General features: G+C 42.5%; 1 protein-coding gene across 1 annotated transcript in view; it reads right to left on the reverse strand.

Annotated features, from left to right (window-relative positions):
* Positions 1-16,883, reverse strand: part of LOC309560463 (uncharacterized protein) — a gene marked incomplete at its 3' end in the record, with an annotated part of 164,790 nt that overhangs the window by 134,434 nt on the left and 13,473 nt on the right. Inside the window, exons 5-7 of the mRNA XM_082264096.1 lie at positions 10,731-10,907; positions 2,663-2,804; positions 40-227 (exon numbers count right to left, since the gene is read on the reverse strand). Coding sequence (XP_082120222.1) covers positions 40-227; positions 2,663-2,804; positions 10,731-10,907 — 507 coding nt within the window. The remainder of the gene's footprint in view (positions 1-39; positions 228-2,662; positions 2,805-10,730; positions 10,908-16,883) is intronic.

The raw sequence follows: 16,883 nt of genomic DNA on the forward strand, positions 1-16,883 counted from the left end.
AAACTAGCCCAAAAACTAGAATAGCGATGGCCATTTCACCTTTGGAATGATGAAATCTCGGAAGTGCACGTCACGAGTCGCCTTGTGTGGGATTCCCATTGGAATGAGGTCAATGAATCTCTGAATCTCATGGATCACAGCGTCCGTATATGGCATACGAGACCGATCTTCAATACAAGGAGCCCGGTTACGGCCAATGACATGGTCTATCTCTTTGTGGATGTGTTCTGAAAAGATGAAAGCCAATGGCAGGTGATTTAAACTAAATTATTGTTAATTTTGATGGGTTTATTAGACCACTGAAGCTTCTGAAATCATTTTTAGAAGTTTAAAAGTTAAAAAGTATATAATTACACAAATGTGAAAGGCTAATTTGCTAATACAGCTTATCTGTATCAGATCAGGCGTGCTGCAGTTGGAGGAATCAGTTGGAGGGACTAACAAAGAACATGGTGACAGTAGAAGATAACAGGGGATATGAATTTAGCACTTTGTTGCTGCTCCTTAACTGTCCAATCACATTTTGTAGGCAGGGAGGTGACCTAGCTGTGCAGAGCAGCAGAGAAAACTGACGTCATCAACCTGGCTGTGCAACAGAGTTGTGTAAAGCTCTAGACTGGATGGACATACTGTAAATATAAACCCTTTAGCATGTAGGACATCCACCATATAAGTATTTATCTGGGTACCTAACTGTTCGGAGTTCAGCATTAAAGGTGTCTTTTATTGTACATACATGTGTGCCGTTACAGTGTATGTCAAGCCAACAGCATTTTATTCTAGGTTTGGATAGAGCACCAAAGAATTAGAACTCCTTTAGGCTAATATTCATCTCTCTTTTAGAGAAATTTATCTTCACTTCCTGTCCTTCCAGGCAGGAAGTGAGGGAAAATGTGCAACCTGGACATAGGCAAACACAGACTGGACCTAGTTAGTTTTAAAGAAACACTATAATGATCTTAGACTGATGTTTTGTATCTGCTTTTACCATCTACTGTATATGCAATTTTTTTTCTAAAAATTATTTAATATATGAAAAAGTAGTTTCAGAGCCTTATGGGGTATCTATACAGTTCAACAGAAGCAGCCTGTTTGAGGCTCCATTTAACTAATGGAAATATTAGAAGGAGCCATACTGTCAGGGAAGAAGAAGTAAGCGCAGGCACATAGTTATGTGCAGACGGAGAGTGTTTGTTAACCAACGGAGAAAGCCTATTTAGCCAAACCTATGGACAGAGAATTCCTGTTCACTTTCCACGCCCACCACTAAGTGGTGCCAAATGGCCTATATAAACACCTCTGCTGCACTAGGACCTTGCCTTATGGTCTACAGCTTCCTGCTTCCTGTTCCTGGTGTTTTACTCTGTTGCTGTCCTGATCCGTCTGACCACGCTTGAACTGTGCCTGAACCGACCCCTGGCTTGCTCTTCGGCTACGTCTCCGCTTTATCCTGCTATTTGCCTGTCTGCTGTTACCAACTCCAGCCTGAACCTGACTACTCTGCTGCCTTCTGCTTTGTTCCTGATGTGCGTGCTAGTTACCGACCCGGCTTGCCCAACCCTGCTGTATAACTGACCATCCTTATTCCTGCTGTCTGCTTCCTATCAGCCTGCCAAGTGTCTGCTGCCTGTGACCAGTCAGTCTGCCAAGTACTTGCTGTCTGCATCACGATCCAGCCTGCATCCAAGTATGCATATACCTCACATCTGCAGCCTTCACCATCTGAACTACTAGGCACTCGTGCCACTCCAGGCTTCTGTGCCTCCTGTTTGCATTATCAGGGGTACTAGGCCGGAGGTGTAAGAGATCGCCTTCCTCTCCACGTCAGGCTCCATCTCCAGGTACGTGACACATACAGTAGGACAGGAGTCGCAGTTCCCTGGTGTTTTTAAATCTGGGCATAAACATTTGCTAAATGCTTGCTTGGGTGTATAGGGTGGTTCCTGCTGAAGAGTCAGGCTCTTTCCTCACCTTGGAATGTCTTCCCTCCACTTCCCTATCCCTTCATTAGCTTTGCTTCGTGCTCCTTACATCTTGCTACCCTTAGTTCCCTGAGATGCTATATTCCACCTATCCCCTCTTTCATACTCTTCTCACTCTCTACTACCTTCTCTCCCTACATACCTAACTAATGTCCCTTGTTGCCACTGTTTGCCCCCTCCACACCCTTTCTACTTCCAATTTCTCCAAATCCCCAGATCTCTTTCTCTTCTTTTCCCCATCTTTCCTGGCAGTACCCTGATCTTCTTTAACAGACTCTTAGACACACCGAACATCAACCCTCTCTTCTGGGTTGATCCCCTCTGAAGGTCCTAGTAAGAAGGAAACATAGAAAGATTGGATAACCCAAGCTTTAATTTCGCCTCATAATGGTTTCACTTCAAGAAGCTGAAATCCTAATGCACCGTACAGTCTACTAAAACTCTTTCTCTGTAACTTTGGGCTCTTGGGACTACCGTCTCTGCCATACTACATCCTTATGTACTCCTTAGTGATATCCTCTATACTCTGTTAGTTAATGTACTTCTTGTAACCTTGGTTAAAAAAAAGTTATTTTCAATAAAAATGATTTTGAACAAAATAAATTCATATTTAGTTGACAACTTTTTTGGTTTTGTGTTTTTTTTGTTAGTCATTTAATTTATTTAAGAACACTACAAACCTTCAACATCTGCATGTTTGAGCAGAATCAACAGTCCATAACGCAGCGTTGTACTGACAGTTTCTGTACCGGCACCAAACAAATCAAATGTGGTATTCACAATGCCTGCCATGTGAAATTCAGTTTGTGGGGCATCTTTTTCCTAAAGAATTAAGAAGGAAACTTAAAAATACAGCAAAGTTAAGAGCTGGGCAAATTCTTGGATTCACGTTTTAATCATTTCAGCCCTTGCACCAGTATACCGTAGAGAAATGGTAAAATTTCAGCTATGGGCCTATTTATTCAGCAATAAATTAATCATTATGAAAGATGTCGAGGTAACTCATACAGTGCCTTGAAAAAGTATTCATACTTCTTAAAATTGTCCACATTTTGTCATGTTACAACCAAAAACATAAATGCATTTTATTGGGGTTTTATATGATAAACCAACACAAAGTGGCACATAATTGTGAAGTGGAAGGAAAATGATCAATGGTTTTCACAATTTTTTACAAATAAATATCTGAAAAGTGTGGCATGAATTTGTATTCAGCACCCTTTACTCTGATACCCCTAACTAAAATCTAGTGAGACTAATTGCCTTCAGAAATTACCTAGTTAGTAAACATGTGTGTAATTTACCTGTGTGTAATTTAATCTCAGTATAAATACAGCTATGTTGTGGAGCCCTCAGAGGATTGTTAGAGAACCTTAATAAAGTTGTGGAGAAGTTTAAAGCAGAGTTAGGTTATAAAAAAATATCCCAAGCTTTGAACATCTTACGGAGCACTGTTCAATCCATCATCTGAAAATGTGGGGGACACAGCAAACATGTTGAAGAAGGTTCTCTGGTCAGATGAGGCCAAAAGTTAACTTTTTGAACTAAAAGCAAAACACTATGTGTGGCGGAAAAAACTAACACTGCACATCACCCTGAACATACCATCTCCACCTTCAAACAAGGTGGAGGCAGCATCATGTTGTGGGGATGCTTTTCTTTAGCAGGGACAGGGAAGCTGGTCAGAGTTGATGGGAGGATGGATGGAGCCAAATGCAGGGCAATCCTAGAAGAAAACATATTAAAGCCTGCAAAAGACTTGAGACTGGGATGAGGTTCACCTTCTAGCAGGACAATGGCCCTAAACATACAGCAAGAACTACAATAGAATGGTTTAGATCAAAGCATATTCATGCATTAAAATAGCCCAGTCAAAGTCCAGACCTAAATCCAATTGAGGATCTGTGGCAAGACTTGCAAATTGCTGTTCACAGATGCTCTCCATTAGCGATGGGCCGAACACACCCGGTTCGGTTCGCACTAGAACACCGCGAATGGGGGAAATATTCGTTAGAACATTCGAACTCCATTGAAGTCCATGGGACTCGAACACAAAAAATCAAAAGTCCTCATTTTAAAGGATTAAATGCAAGTTATTGCCCAAAAAAAGTGTATGGGAGTCCGGGTACTGCCCTGGGGCACATGTACAAATGCAGTGATTTAAATGATGCTTAAGACAGGGGTTGCATTGGCAACTATCATCTTGGATAAAGTATTAATATTGGATTAAGTATTACACTTTGGCACAGCACTTCAGCAAATGCACAAAGCGAGCATCCAAAGCATACAACTGCAAACCAACAGACAGACTACAGGTGACCTTAGTCTCTATACAACTTTTCCATCTCACATTCAGTCTACTTCTCAATCTCACCACCCTGTATTATGCAATCCCTAATTCTCCTTATGTTTGCATCCTCTCTCCTAAAACTATCTCTCCTTTACCCCTCTTCTCCACCCCACAGCTTGTATATCACCCTCACTCCTATCCTCACCTTTATACTGCACTCATCAACTCCTGCTGATTCTGAACCCACACACCAATAAAACCTCCAGGACACTGAGATGTGTCCCCCCCCTCATAAATCATACTCCCATATAACCTCCCTCACCCTTCTGCTTCTCCTAACCTCTGGAGATATTTCCCCAAATCCTGGACCCCCATCATTTACCTTTGGCAAACATACCCATCACCCCCTATCCTCTGACACCAGCCAAAGTCCACACAATATGGTTTCTATTCCTCTTCTGCCTAGAGCCAACCTCCCCTTTTCCTGTGCCCACTGGAATGCCCGCTCTGTTTGCAACAAACTCACCTTTGTCCATGACGTATTTATCACAAACTCCTTCAACCTGCTTGCAATTACTGAGACCTGGCTTCAAGAATCGGACTCTCCTTCTCCTGCTGCCCACTTCCATGGTGGCCTCCTGTGGACTCACTCTCCCAGGCCATGTGGATGGAAAGGAGGTGGGGTTGGAATTCTGCTTTCCCCTCAAAGCACTTTTCAGGTTCTTCATCCACCCCCCTCTCTGTCCCTCTCCTCATTTGAAGCTCACTGTATTCGTCTATTTTTTCCAGTTTAGTTGAGAATTACTGTGATCTATTGGCCTTCTGGACCGGTATCAGGCTTCCTTGATGACTTCTCTGCCTGGCTACCCTATTTTCTCTCTTCTGAAATTCCCACAATCATTCTTGGAGACTTCAACATCCCTGTTAATCTTAACACTCCTGCTACTTCTAAACTTTTGAGCTTAACCTCCTCTTTTGACCTAAAACAATGGACAATGCTTCTACTCACTCTAATGGCAACAGCCTTGACCACATGTTCTCCTACCTATGCACTCCTCACAACCTCTCCAACATTCCATTCCCTCTCTCTGATCACCACCTCATTAGTTTCAGTCTCTCCTTGTCCTCCTCCTTACCTTCCAACTACCGAACAATTACCTGTAGAAACCTTCGCCATCTTAACACTTCACTTCTTTTTTTCTGCTACAGATTGTCTCTTCAACACAATCTCATCCCTTTCTTGCCTCAACATAGCCACTATGTCATCTACCCTGGATGCCTTGGCCCCCCTCACTACACACAGAATCAGGCCCCGACTGCTACAACCCTGGCAGACAGATAATACCAGAAGCCTCAAAAAACATAGTCTCTTGAGCGTCTATGGCATAAGACTAAGTCACAGCAAGATTTCAGCCAATATAAATCTGCCCTCCAAAAATAAAGTTCCTGCTTCCACATAGACCTATTTTATCACTCTCATTAACACCCTCTCACACAGTCCCCGTCAACTCTTTTCTACCTTCAACACTCTACTTCGTCCTCCATTACTTCCACCCACCAAATTACTCACTGCCCAAGAGATTGCCAATCACTTCAAAAATAAGATTGATACAATTCGTGAAGAGATCTTTACACTACAGATATCTCCCTCACCTTACACACCTTGTCCTCCTGCACAATCAATACTTCCCTTGTTTACCTAACTACTGTAGAGGAAGTCACTACAATTTTTTCTAATGCTCACCTAACTTCCTGCCCCCTGGACCCTGTTCCTTCTCAAATGCTATGGTCACCCTCTGGCTCTATCCTACACTCTTTAACTCATATCTTCAACCTCTCTCTCTCCACTGGCATCTTCCCCAACTCTCTAAAACATGTGCTAGTAACTCCCATACCAAAGCCTCACTAGACCCCACCAATCTTAGCAACTTAAGACCCATCTTCCTACTCCCTTTTGCTTCCAAACTCCTTGAACGTTTAGTCTAAAACCGCCTGAGCAAGCACCTCATTGAGAATAACCTTCTTGATCCCCTTCAGTCTTGATTTTGCCGGCAGCACTCCACAGTACTTCTCTCCTAAAACGTACAAATGACTTACTAACAGCTAAAACCAATGGTCACTACTCAGTACTCTTACTCTTGGACCTCTCTGCTGCCTTTGATACTGTTGACACCCCCTCCTTCTCAAAAAACTCAGTTTGCTCGGTCTCCGTGACTGTGCTCTCTATTGGTTCAAATGTTACCTATCTCACCGCACCTTCAGTGTCACTTACAATTCCACTTACTCCCCTACTCTCCTCTTACCATTGGGGTCCCCCAAGGTTCTGTCCTTGGACCGCTACTATTCTCAATCTATACCTCCTCCTTGGGTCAGCTAATAGCCTCCCATGGCTTCCACTACCATTTCTAGGCTGATGACACCCAAATCTACCTCTCTACCCCTCAGCTCACCCCATCAGTCTCCTCCCTCATCACTTATCTACTATCTACTAACAGACATATCAGCCTGGATGTCACACCACTTTCTCAAACTGAATCTATCTAAAACCGAGCTCATAATATTTCCTCCTCCACGTGCCCCTTCCCCTGAATTCTCTGTCAAGATCAATGGAACAACTATCAGTCCTTCCACACATGCCAGGGTGCTAGGGGTAACCCTGGACTCTGCACTGTCCTTTCAGGCTCACGTCCAATCCCTGTCCAAATCATGCCGCCTTAACCTCCGCAACATCGCTAGAATACGGCCCTTTTTAACCAACGACACCACAAAGCTTTTAATTCACGCCCTGGTTATCTCTTGCCTCGACTACTGCAACTCCCTCCTCATTGGATTACCTTTACATAGATTATCCCCCCTTCAATCCATAATGAATGCTGCTGCAAGACTTATCCACCTTACCAACCATTCAGTTTCCTCCACCCCTCTTTGCCAATCCCTTCACTGGCTTCCACTCACCCAACAAATAAAATTAAAAGTGCTAACAAAAGTTTACAATGCCATACACAACTCTGCCCCCAGCTACATCACTAACCTGATCTCAAAATATCAACCATGCCGCTCTCTTCGGTCCTCCCAAGACCTCCTGCTCTCTAGCTCCCTTGTCACCTCTTCCCATGCTCGCCTCCAGGATTTCTCCAGAGCTTCTCCCATTCTTTGGAACTCTCTACCTCAATCTGTCCGACTGTCCCCTAATCGATCCATCTTTAGACGATCCCTCAAAACCCTTATCTTTAAAGAAGCCTATCTGGCTACTAACTAATACACTGTTTCGCTTTCTCCATCAGCTCATCCACCACAGCTATTTGTATCAATTGACCCTCCCTTTTAGATTGTAAGCTCTAACGAGCAGGGCCCTCTGATTCCTCTTGTTCCAAATTGTATTGTAACTGTAATGTCTGCCTTCATTTTGTTAAGCGCTGCACAAACTGTTGGCGCTATATAAATCCTGTATAATAATAATAATGCTTAAAGTGAAATAATACAAAAATAAAAAATTCTGTTAAATATCGTGCTTGGGGGGTCCCCTTAATGTGCCTGTAAATTGGCACATTTGTGCTATGTATGTAGCCTGCTGCAACAATACTGACATTTCTAAAGGAAAAAATATAATTTAAACTTGCTTGCGGCTGTAATGTATTGTCGGCTACCGGCAATACAGATAAAAAAACATGAAAAAAAAGAGGGTAGGGTCCCCTCAGTCCCTTCAGGTCTGGTATGGGTTTGGATCTGGTACGCCAATTTTATTAAAAAAAAAAAAATGCACAGGCGCAAGGTGCAGGAACGAGCCCTGCTGTTAAAAATGTCATACAAAATTTAAATCACATGTACTTGTCATACAGGTGCAGAAAAATTGGGCCTTGAGTGTTGTCGGTGCCTGAGCAATTCAACCCCTCACAGTTACTCTTGCTGGGCGCAGGAAGGGGCCCTGCTGTTAAAATTCCATACAAAATTCAAATCGCATGTACTTGTCATACAGGTGTAGAAAAATTGGGTGGCTGGTGCGCCAACAACAAAAACACCCAGGTCTGGAGCAGAAGGAATAGCTCCTGAGATGCACAAGGGGGGCAGCAATTATGCCCTTAATATTATTAGTGCTGCTGCACAAAAAAAAAAAAATCGCTGCTGACGCAGAAGGATGCACTAGCACCTGCGACAAAGAAGAGGGGAACTAATATTGCACCAACAGAACCCGATGCTGCAAAAAAAATTGAAAAGCAAAAAAAAAAACACAGCACAGCACAAAACTAACTGCAATACACTGTGTAACATAAGAGTTATCCCTACACTACACTAAACTGGTTGATATATATCCTGCAATAACTGATAATAAATATATATACTCTACTATCTGATATATCCTGCAATATCTGATAAATATATATAAACTATACTGGCTGATCTATTAATATATAAAACACACAATCCACAAAATACCTGCCTAATCTCACTCCTATCTTGTCCTCTAACACACTACAACGGCTGCCGTGTAAGCAGCAGCCTTATATAGTGTGGGGCGTGGACTTAGCCCCTGAACCATGATTGGCTAAAGGCACCCTGCCCTTGGCCAATCATGGCTCTGACAGGACATTGTGCTGTGATTGGCCAAAGCATACAAGGTGCATGCTTTGGCCAATCACAAGCATTTAATTATGGCAGGCGAATTTCCCGCGAACAGCCACATTTGTTCGTTGTTCTGTGAACGAATGAGCAACCGATGCTCGAGTCGAACTTACATTTGACTCAAACTTGAAACTCATCCCTACTCTCCATCCAATCTGACAGAGCTTGAGCTATTTTGCAAATAAGAATGGGCAAAAATTTCACTCTCTAGATGTGCAAAGCTGGTAGAGACATCCCCAAAAAGACTTGCAGCTGTAATTGCAGGGAAAGGTGGTTCTACAAAGTATTGACTCAGGGGGCTGAATACAAATGCATGCCACGCTTTTCAGATATTTATTTGTAAAAAAAATGTAAAAAACATTTATTATTTTCCTTTCACTCCACAATTATGTGCCACTTTGTGTTGGTCTGTCACATAAACCAATAAAATACATTTAGGTTTTTAGTTGTAACATGACAAAATGTGGAAAATTTCAAGGCACTGTATATGGGTATATTTAGAAAGCAGTGAATATATAGTAAAAACACGTTTTTATGAAGAAAGTGTTTAAAAAAGACATATAAACATTACAAAAATGTAAATAGTATATAACATGAGTACAAGTAAAACATCTAAGTACCCTTTACAACATAGGGACATGGCAAACACAAGGTTCCCCGTATTGAGCCATCGGGTTAGCTGCCATGAACTCTTGCGTGAACACCTAGCATGTTTCAGACCGGTGTAGTCATTCTTCAAAGGGTTTTTCGACAGGTACTATTTTTTTCTAGAATTTAAATATATTATATTAGTAATGTAATCATACATACCACATTTAAGTAGCAAAGAAAGAATATGTATATAGCAAAGATTATATCCAAAGATAAGATGATATCACTGTCTAAACTATAAAGATATTCCATCTAGCTATGATGTACAATATATTTGTTGAACTTTGTAAGAATAACTGTGGCTTATGTAATGTTTAGACAGTGATATTACCTTATCTTTGGATATACTCTTTGCTATATCAATATTCTTTCTTTGCTACTTAAATGTAATATGTATGATTACATTACTAATATAACTTATTTAAATTCTAGAAAAAAATAGTACCCATCAAAAAACCTCTAAAGAAGAACTACACCAGTCCAACACATGTTAGGTGTTCACGCAAGAGTTCATAGCAGCTCAATATGTGTAGTCTTGTGTTTGCCATGTATAATGGATCCCTATGTTGTAAAGGGTACTTAGATGTTTTACTTGTAGTAGTTTTGTATATTATTTACATTTTTTAAAGTTTATATGTCTTTTCTAAACAATTTCATAATAAAAATATGTTTTTACTATATTGATCTGTCTTTAAAAGTCCATGAGGGGTTTATTGTGCAGTTCTGCACAGAGATCTTTGTTCCTACAACACAGTCAAAGGAAATGCACACTTAGACAGCTGTCCCCAGAAAAGACATCCTCATTAGAAGTTCCTTCTCTCCATTCCTGTTCCAGTGACAACTGCCAAAATGATGACTTTCATGACAACAGTCATCAGGGCAAACAGGCTAAAATGAAACAAATAGCTTTGGCTTCAGATACAGCTTAATGTCTTATTGCCAGTCAAACTTTTACCTTGCTTTAGGTTAAATATAATTTACACATATATTTAACATTCTCTATGTGAAAGCAGAGTTTAGGAACAACGTTTTAGATTGTTCATTTTTTAATTTAATGGGAGCTACAATTTTTCAAAGATCAGGTCCTGGGTATCAAAGTTAAATTTTTTGGAGACTCCGATCTGCCATCTTTGTGCTAGCAAAAAATCGAATTTCCCAGTAAAACCCAGCAGAATAAATTGCCTTACCTGATCCATCTTTAAGAGGAAGCAATCGATGAAGTCTCGGGGAGAACCTGGATCCAGGGTTTCTCTATGCATTTTCACCCTTTCTGCAATAAAATTCTGAATGCCATCAATAGCTTTAAACATTTTGTGATGGGGTCCTGGAATCTTTCCAACCACTTTGGGAAACACGTTGTACATCTAAGAGATATTTTAAGAGTAAGACCAAGACAAATAAAGGATGGGGCAGAAATCACATTTGTGTATGCACCAGAATTACTGTTCAGATAAAAGGATGGAATTGTGTGCACATAATTAATACCCCAATACACGTATCTGAGAGACATTTAGTAGTAAGTCTAGCATGCCAATTTCTAACAGTGTCACACTGGGGTTGATTTACTAAAGACAGATAGAGTGTACACTTTGTAAGTGTGATTAGTTCACACTGGTATTGAAAGCAGGCGTTTGAAGGGCATTAAAAACGTCCCTCAAACACCTATGCAAATGATACAATGGACAGCACACCGTGCTATTCACATTATCAAAATATGAAGGGTTAGCGTCGTGTCGCTTCAAAATTGAAGCTTCATGCCGAGTCAGGAGGCATTTGAAGCATTTCAAGGCCTCTCATTCAAGTCCAAACTCTCTGGCAGGCATTTGTGGTGAAGTCGGGGGGCGTTGACATTAGTCTATTTCCTGTAATGTCACTTTTAACACGCTTTAACGCTCATCAAACGCTTCAAAACTGTGCATAGGACGTTTGGGGAGTATTTTTAACTCGTCATTATGTCTTATTTTTATTTGCATTATTTTGCACACCTTGAGCGGTTCGTTGCAGCACTGGCACTTTGAGAACAAACTCAAAGGTGATTTATTAATATTATTTACATTATTCAATTTCTACCCTGAGAGATCAGATACATGTAATATTACAGTATGCAATTCTCTGTGTAGTTTTATTATTCTTTTAGTTTCGAAGCATAGCGCCTTTTCAGATTTAAAAATAATTGCACTATAGATGTGGGGACACATTGTTAAGTTGTGAGCAGCTTCTTCCTATTTCTTATATTAAGTGGTAGTGCATAGGATTCTATACCTACATTTACCTCGTCATTAACGCTTGTAAAACAACAGTCTAATGGCCATACTAAAGATCTTTAACGTGAATCTCATGCCCATACTAACACTATAGGAGCATTTGTTAAGCATTAGAAATGTAGTCAAGTGTTGCCGACTGCCGAGGTACATGGCTGCACTTTAGCGAACTCCGGTATAATGGATCCCTCTACTGCGGCTAGAAGCTACTACCGGCTCACCTAATTACACAGGCCGACTTAGGAGGCATTAGAGATGTGTCAGGGCAACATGGGGAAACAAAAGGACAGATGGGGACCCCACACACTGGGCAAATTTCTCAATCTGGAGAGGTCTATGTAATTCCGCGCTTAGGATGGGGGGTATATATGTAGAAATTAACACTGCACCTGGCTGCATTATTCATTTTTTCACTTATATTCATTGGTACTTTTTGGAGCATACTTACCAATTGTCATTTTATGGTTATATATTTATTACTGGACTGATCAATATTTAATTTTTTATCACCTCACTTTTTGTATTCACTTTGGCACCTCTTTTTGCACAATTTGCACGTATGAGATTTATTTGCTGATGTAATTTATATAGGGTTTTTATGTTTAGAAATTACACATAGACCTGTTCTGATTTTATACAGGTTTGTCATTTGATATCAGATTTTAGTGGATTACACACAGATTCTAATATTAATTTATTATACAGACTTCCATATAAAACCCCACTAGAAGCATAGTAACCAACAAATATATTCCCAAAACACCCCACCAAGCAGCGCCAATCACTTCCTTCCTCCTTCATATAAATTTCTCAATCCAGCCGAGTCCCCTAGGAAGCAAGATGGCACCGACTCCTCCTCTCATGCTCACACAGGACAGCAAGCAGCATAGCATAGAGGAGAGATGAGAGAGGAAGCTGCATGGCAATCACATAGCCTAGACCCACTACAGACTGACATTACAAGCCCATTGGAGCAAAGGAGGAACAAGTAAGTGACATTACAGCTGGCTGTGACCCTTTAATTAAAAAATAATACATTTCCAACATCAGGTCAATCAAAAGAAGAGACTACAATGAAAGATCTGATACTATCACTGAGAGATGCACTTCAGCAAGACATGAAAGCCTTTGAGCTACAATCCAAAGAAGAAATGAATGCAGTGGGGGAGAGAGTAGATTATATTAAACACAAAATGACAGATTTCATGGATGCTCATAATGACCTCGTTGATGCCCACTGTATGAGAACTTGCATTCAAAATTTAAATACCACTGGGGTGATTCTTCCATTTCATATTTAAGTATACAACTTGCCTTCCCATCCACAAAATTATATGACGCCAATTGCTCCAAATAATTCGAAAATATCGGCAAGGACTTCCAAAATTTCCAGAAAACACATTTATCCTGGGTAGGAATGATTGCAGCATTCAAAATACAAACCCTGCCCAAAATCCTCCACTGTTTTAGATTCCTTCCTATCCCTATGCTCGCTAAGTTCTTCATGCAGTTGAACTCCAAGCTTAGGAAACTTACCTGCAATGATAAAAAAACCTAGAGTTGCATTTTTGATTCTGAATACCTCTTAAACCATCGGAGGTGTGGGCCTCCCTGATGTTCGTTTCTACTAATATGCAACACTTTTAGATCAAATGCAATACTGGTTTTCTCCCACTGCTGATAATCTATGGGTCAATATTGAGAAAGAGGCCACTATTGGTAATGACTTGTTCCCACTAACTGTTTTACTACCCAAAGTTAATATACATTTTTGACCATCAAAGCTACATTAATAGCTTGAATACACATTTTGTCTAAATCCAAAGAGTTAGACAAATCAGCAAATAGAAGTGGATTAATGCCACCGCTTCCTCCTGTATAGAACACTGGGCTAATTACCAGAAAATATTAAATAGATGGTACCTAACACCTTATAGGCTTGCGAAAATATACCTATCTTTATCAGCGAATTGTTGGAGGTGTGACAATCAAATTGGAACTCTTTATCATACCCTGTGAAGTTGCAAAAACTTGCAGAGTTTTTGGAAGTCTGTCTCCTCCTTCATGTCAACCATCACAGGAAACTTAACACCTCTTACTCCAGCTATGGCCCTATTAGGAATTAACCTACATACTGTATGTATCCTATAGAATATAGGACAATAGTGGGGACGTGGCCGGCGCGGGACCTTGATGGCAGCTTGATCCCTCGCTCCGGCTCCAGGGCTCCGCATCCAGCGACATCCGCACACCTACAAGCGGCATCCAGCCTTCTTTTTTACCGGGCAGCATTGCCCTATCACTCCTGCACCTGAAGCCATGACCGGGAAGCGCAAAAACGAGAAGGGACCGAAGAAACTGACGGCCTTCTTCCCGCCGCCATCCCGGAGCGGCCGACAAGATGGGGCCGGCGGCTCGGGCCTTGCCGCTCCGGAGAGACAGCAGGAGCACTATTCGGATCTGCCGGACGATCGACCTCCCTGCGATCCTCCGCAGACAGGTACTGTGTCCCCCTGCACCCCTGAGCCTTCCAGCCCTACGTGCAGCAGTCCAGCCAAATCCAAGCTCCGGCTTGATGCACAGGCACAGGCCTCATACTCAGGCCGCACCCCCTCCTCTCTGCTACCAGTATCCCTGGGGGTATCTCCTATTGCCGCTTTCCCTACTGTGGGACAACCCATACTGGACACTGCCCTAAAAGATATGATGTTTGCACTCCATACCTCCTTGCAATCTGACATAGTGGCCCTGGCTAATAGATTCACTACTGAGGTCCACTCCCTTGGGGATAGAGTCCATAATGTGGAGTCCTCCATGTCTGACATGGTATCTACTGTAAATGAACTAGTTGAAGCACATGACGAAAACGTATCGGAACACCAGTGGCTTAAAGCGAAAATAGCAGACCTAGAGGATCGCTCTAGGCGAAACAATTTAAAGATCCGGGGCATACCTGAATCAGTCCCGCCCGCAGAGCTACACAAATTTGCCCTGGAGGTTTTCTCCACGATTCTTCCTGGAGCTAACCATTGACCGCATACACCGGGTTCCTAAACCTCCATTCCTGCCTCAGCACACTCCCAGAGACACCCTGTTACGGGTGCACTTTTACCACATCAAGGAATCCATACTGCAAAAATCTAGATCACTGGGCCAATTTCCCGACCCATACGCCACTATACAAATATTTGCCGACCTCTCCAAGCACACTCTGGACATGAGGCGGCAGTTGTCCACTATAACGAAAGCACTCAGAAACCACAACCTTCCCTATAAATGGAAGCATCCTTCCAAAATAGTGGTAGAGAGGAACGGATCATCCCATTCCATTACCAACCTTGAGAGAGGCCTGTCACTACTACAAACATGGGGTATCATCCCCGAAGCTGCACCCCCGGTTGGGGCCAAGAAACCCCCAAGCAAGATCCCTCAGCAATGGCACACTGTGCCCCACCATAACCTGAGAGACACTTGATCATACACACCAGCTTCCGAGTCTGGTTCTTTCTGGTTACGTTTACCTTTCTTCCGCATTATTCTGGATGTCTACCAAGCAAAATGGATATACCTGGACCACCTAGCCTGCTTGGCTGATTAACTGTTTTACCCCCACCAGGAGACGGTCATATACCAATGATCTCCTTATTGTTCTTCATGCTGTTTTGTTCTACCTTTTGTCTTTTGTTTTCCCCCTTCCCATCCAGCAGGCACCCTTTTACCCATGACGATGTGACTACTGCGAAAGTCCACCTCTCCAGCTGGCACTCCAACAGGAGACCACGAACTCTTCTGCATCATCTGCAAGCTTCTGAAAACCCTATGCTCCACTTTTCACCAGTCCTTCATCTCTGCCTCCAGCCACCATCTGGTATCATCGGATCTGTGAGTAACCACACCGCACACATTCCCTTAGACCTCAATGACGGTTAAAATACTGTCACTGAATGCTAACGGCTTGAACCATCCAGCCAAGAGAGCTTCTCTGTGGCGTACAGCGTTGAGTCACAAAGCACAGATAGTCTGCGTTCAAGAGACTCACTTCCTGGACTCACATACTCCCTCTTGTGCACATAGAGATTTTCCCACCATCTACACTGCATCTTGCCCGAAAAAGAGGAAAGGGGTATTAATAGCCGTACACAAGTCTGTGGACTTCTCCCTCCTATCCTCCATCGCTGATCCCAATGGCCGATTCCTTATATTGACGTGCCTTATAGATGGTCTGCCGCTCACCATTGCATCCATTTATGCCCCCAATGTGCACCAGTTGCGGTTCCTCAATCGCACACTCAAAACTGTTAGACGGGCTCAAAAAGGATCTCTGATACTGTGCGGAGACTTTAACTTGCCACCGGACAGGACCCTCGACTCTACCGCCAGCTCCTCTAGGCTCCAGCCCTCACTACAAGGATTTATCCACAAGCACGACTTGTTCGACGTGTGGAGGTGTCACCACCCCTCCGACAGGATGTTCTCTCACCATTCTGCTGTGCATAACTCATATGCTCGTATTGACGTGATTTTGACTGACAAGGCAATCCTCCGGAGGGCAGTGGACTCCGAGATAGCTCCTATAACCTGGTCCGACCATGCCCCGATCAGTATTACCCTAACAATCTCACCTAAGACCTCCACATCTAAGCCGTGGAGGGCGAGAGCAGAAGTTCTCAAAAACCCAGATAATGCTGATAACCTCAAACATTCAGTGCTAGAATTCTTCCAGACCAATACGGGGTCGGTATCGGAGTCCGCTGTCCTCTGGAATGCCCATAAAGCATTTAGTAGAGGTGTGTTAATACAACTGCAACATAGACTGAACAAAAAAAGGACCCAAGCAATTGATAGACTTACAAGGGAGATAGCTACGGTAGAGACTCAAAATCAATCTGCCCCCTCAATAGCCCTTAAACACCAACTTATGGCTCTTAGACAGGAACTCAGGTCCTACCTGCTAGATTCCTATGAACGTGACCTCCGTAGATCTAGGGCGAGATACTACGCCACCAGCAACAAGGCGGGCAAACTGCTTGCAGCCAAACTTAAAGGCCAGCGTACTAAAAATAGGATTAGTTCCATTAA

Source organism: Pelophylax lessonae (assembly GCF_965119305.1).
Source record: "Pelophylax lessonae genome assembly, chromosome: 7".
Classification (NCBI taxonomy): Eukaryota; Metazoa; Chordata; class Amphibia; order Anura; family Ranidae; genus Pelophylax; species Pelophylax lessonae.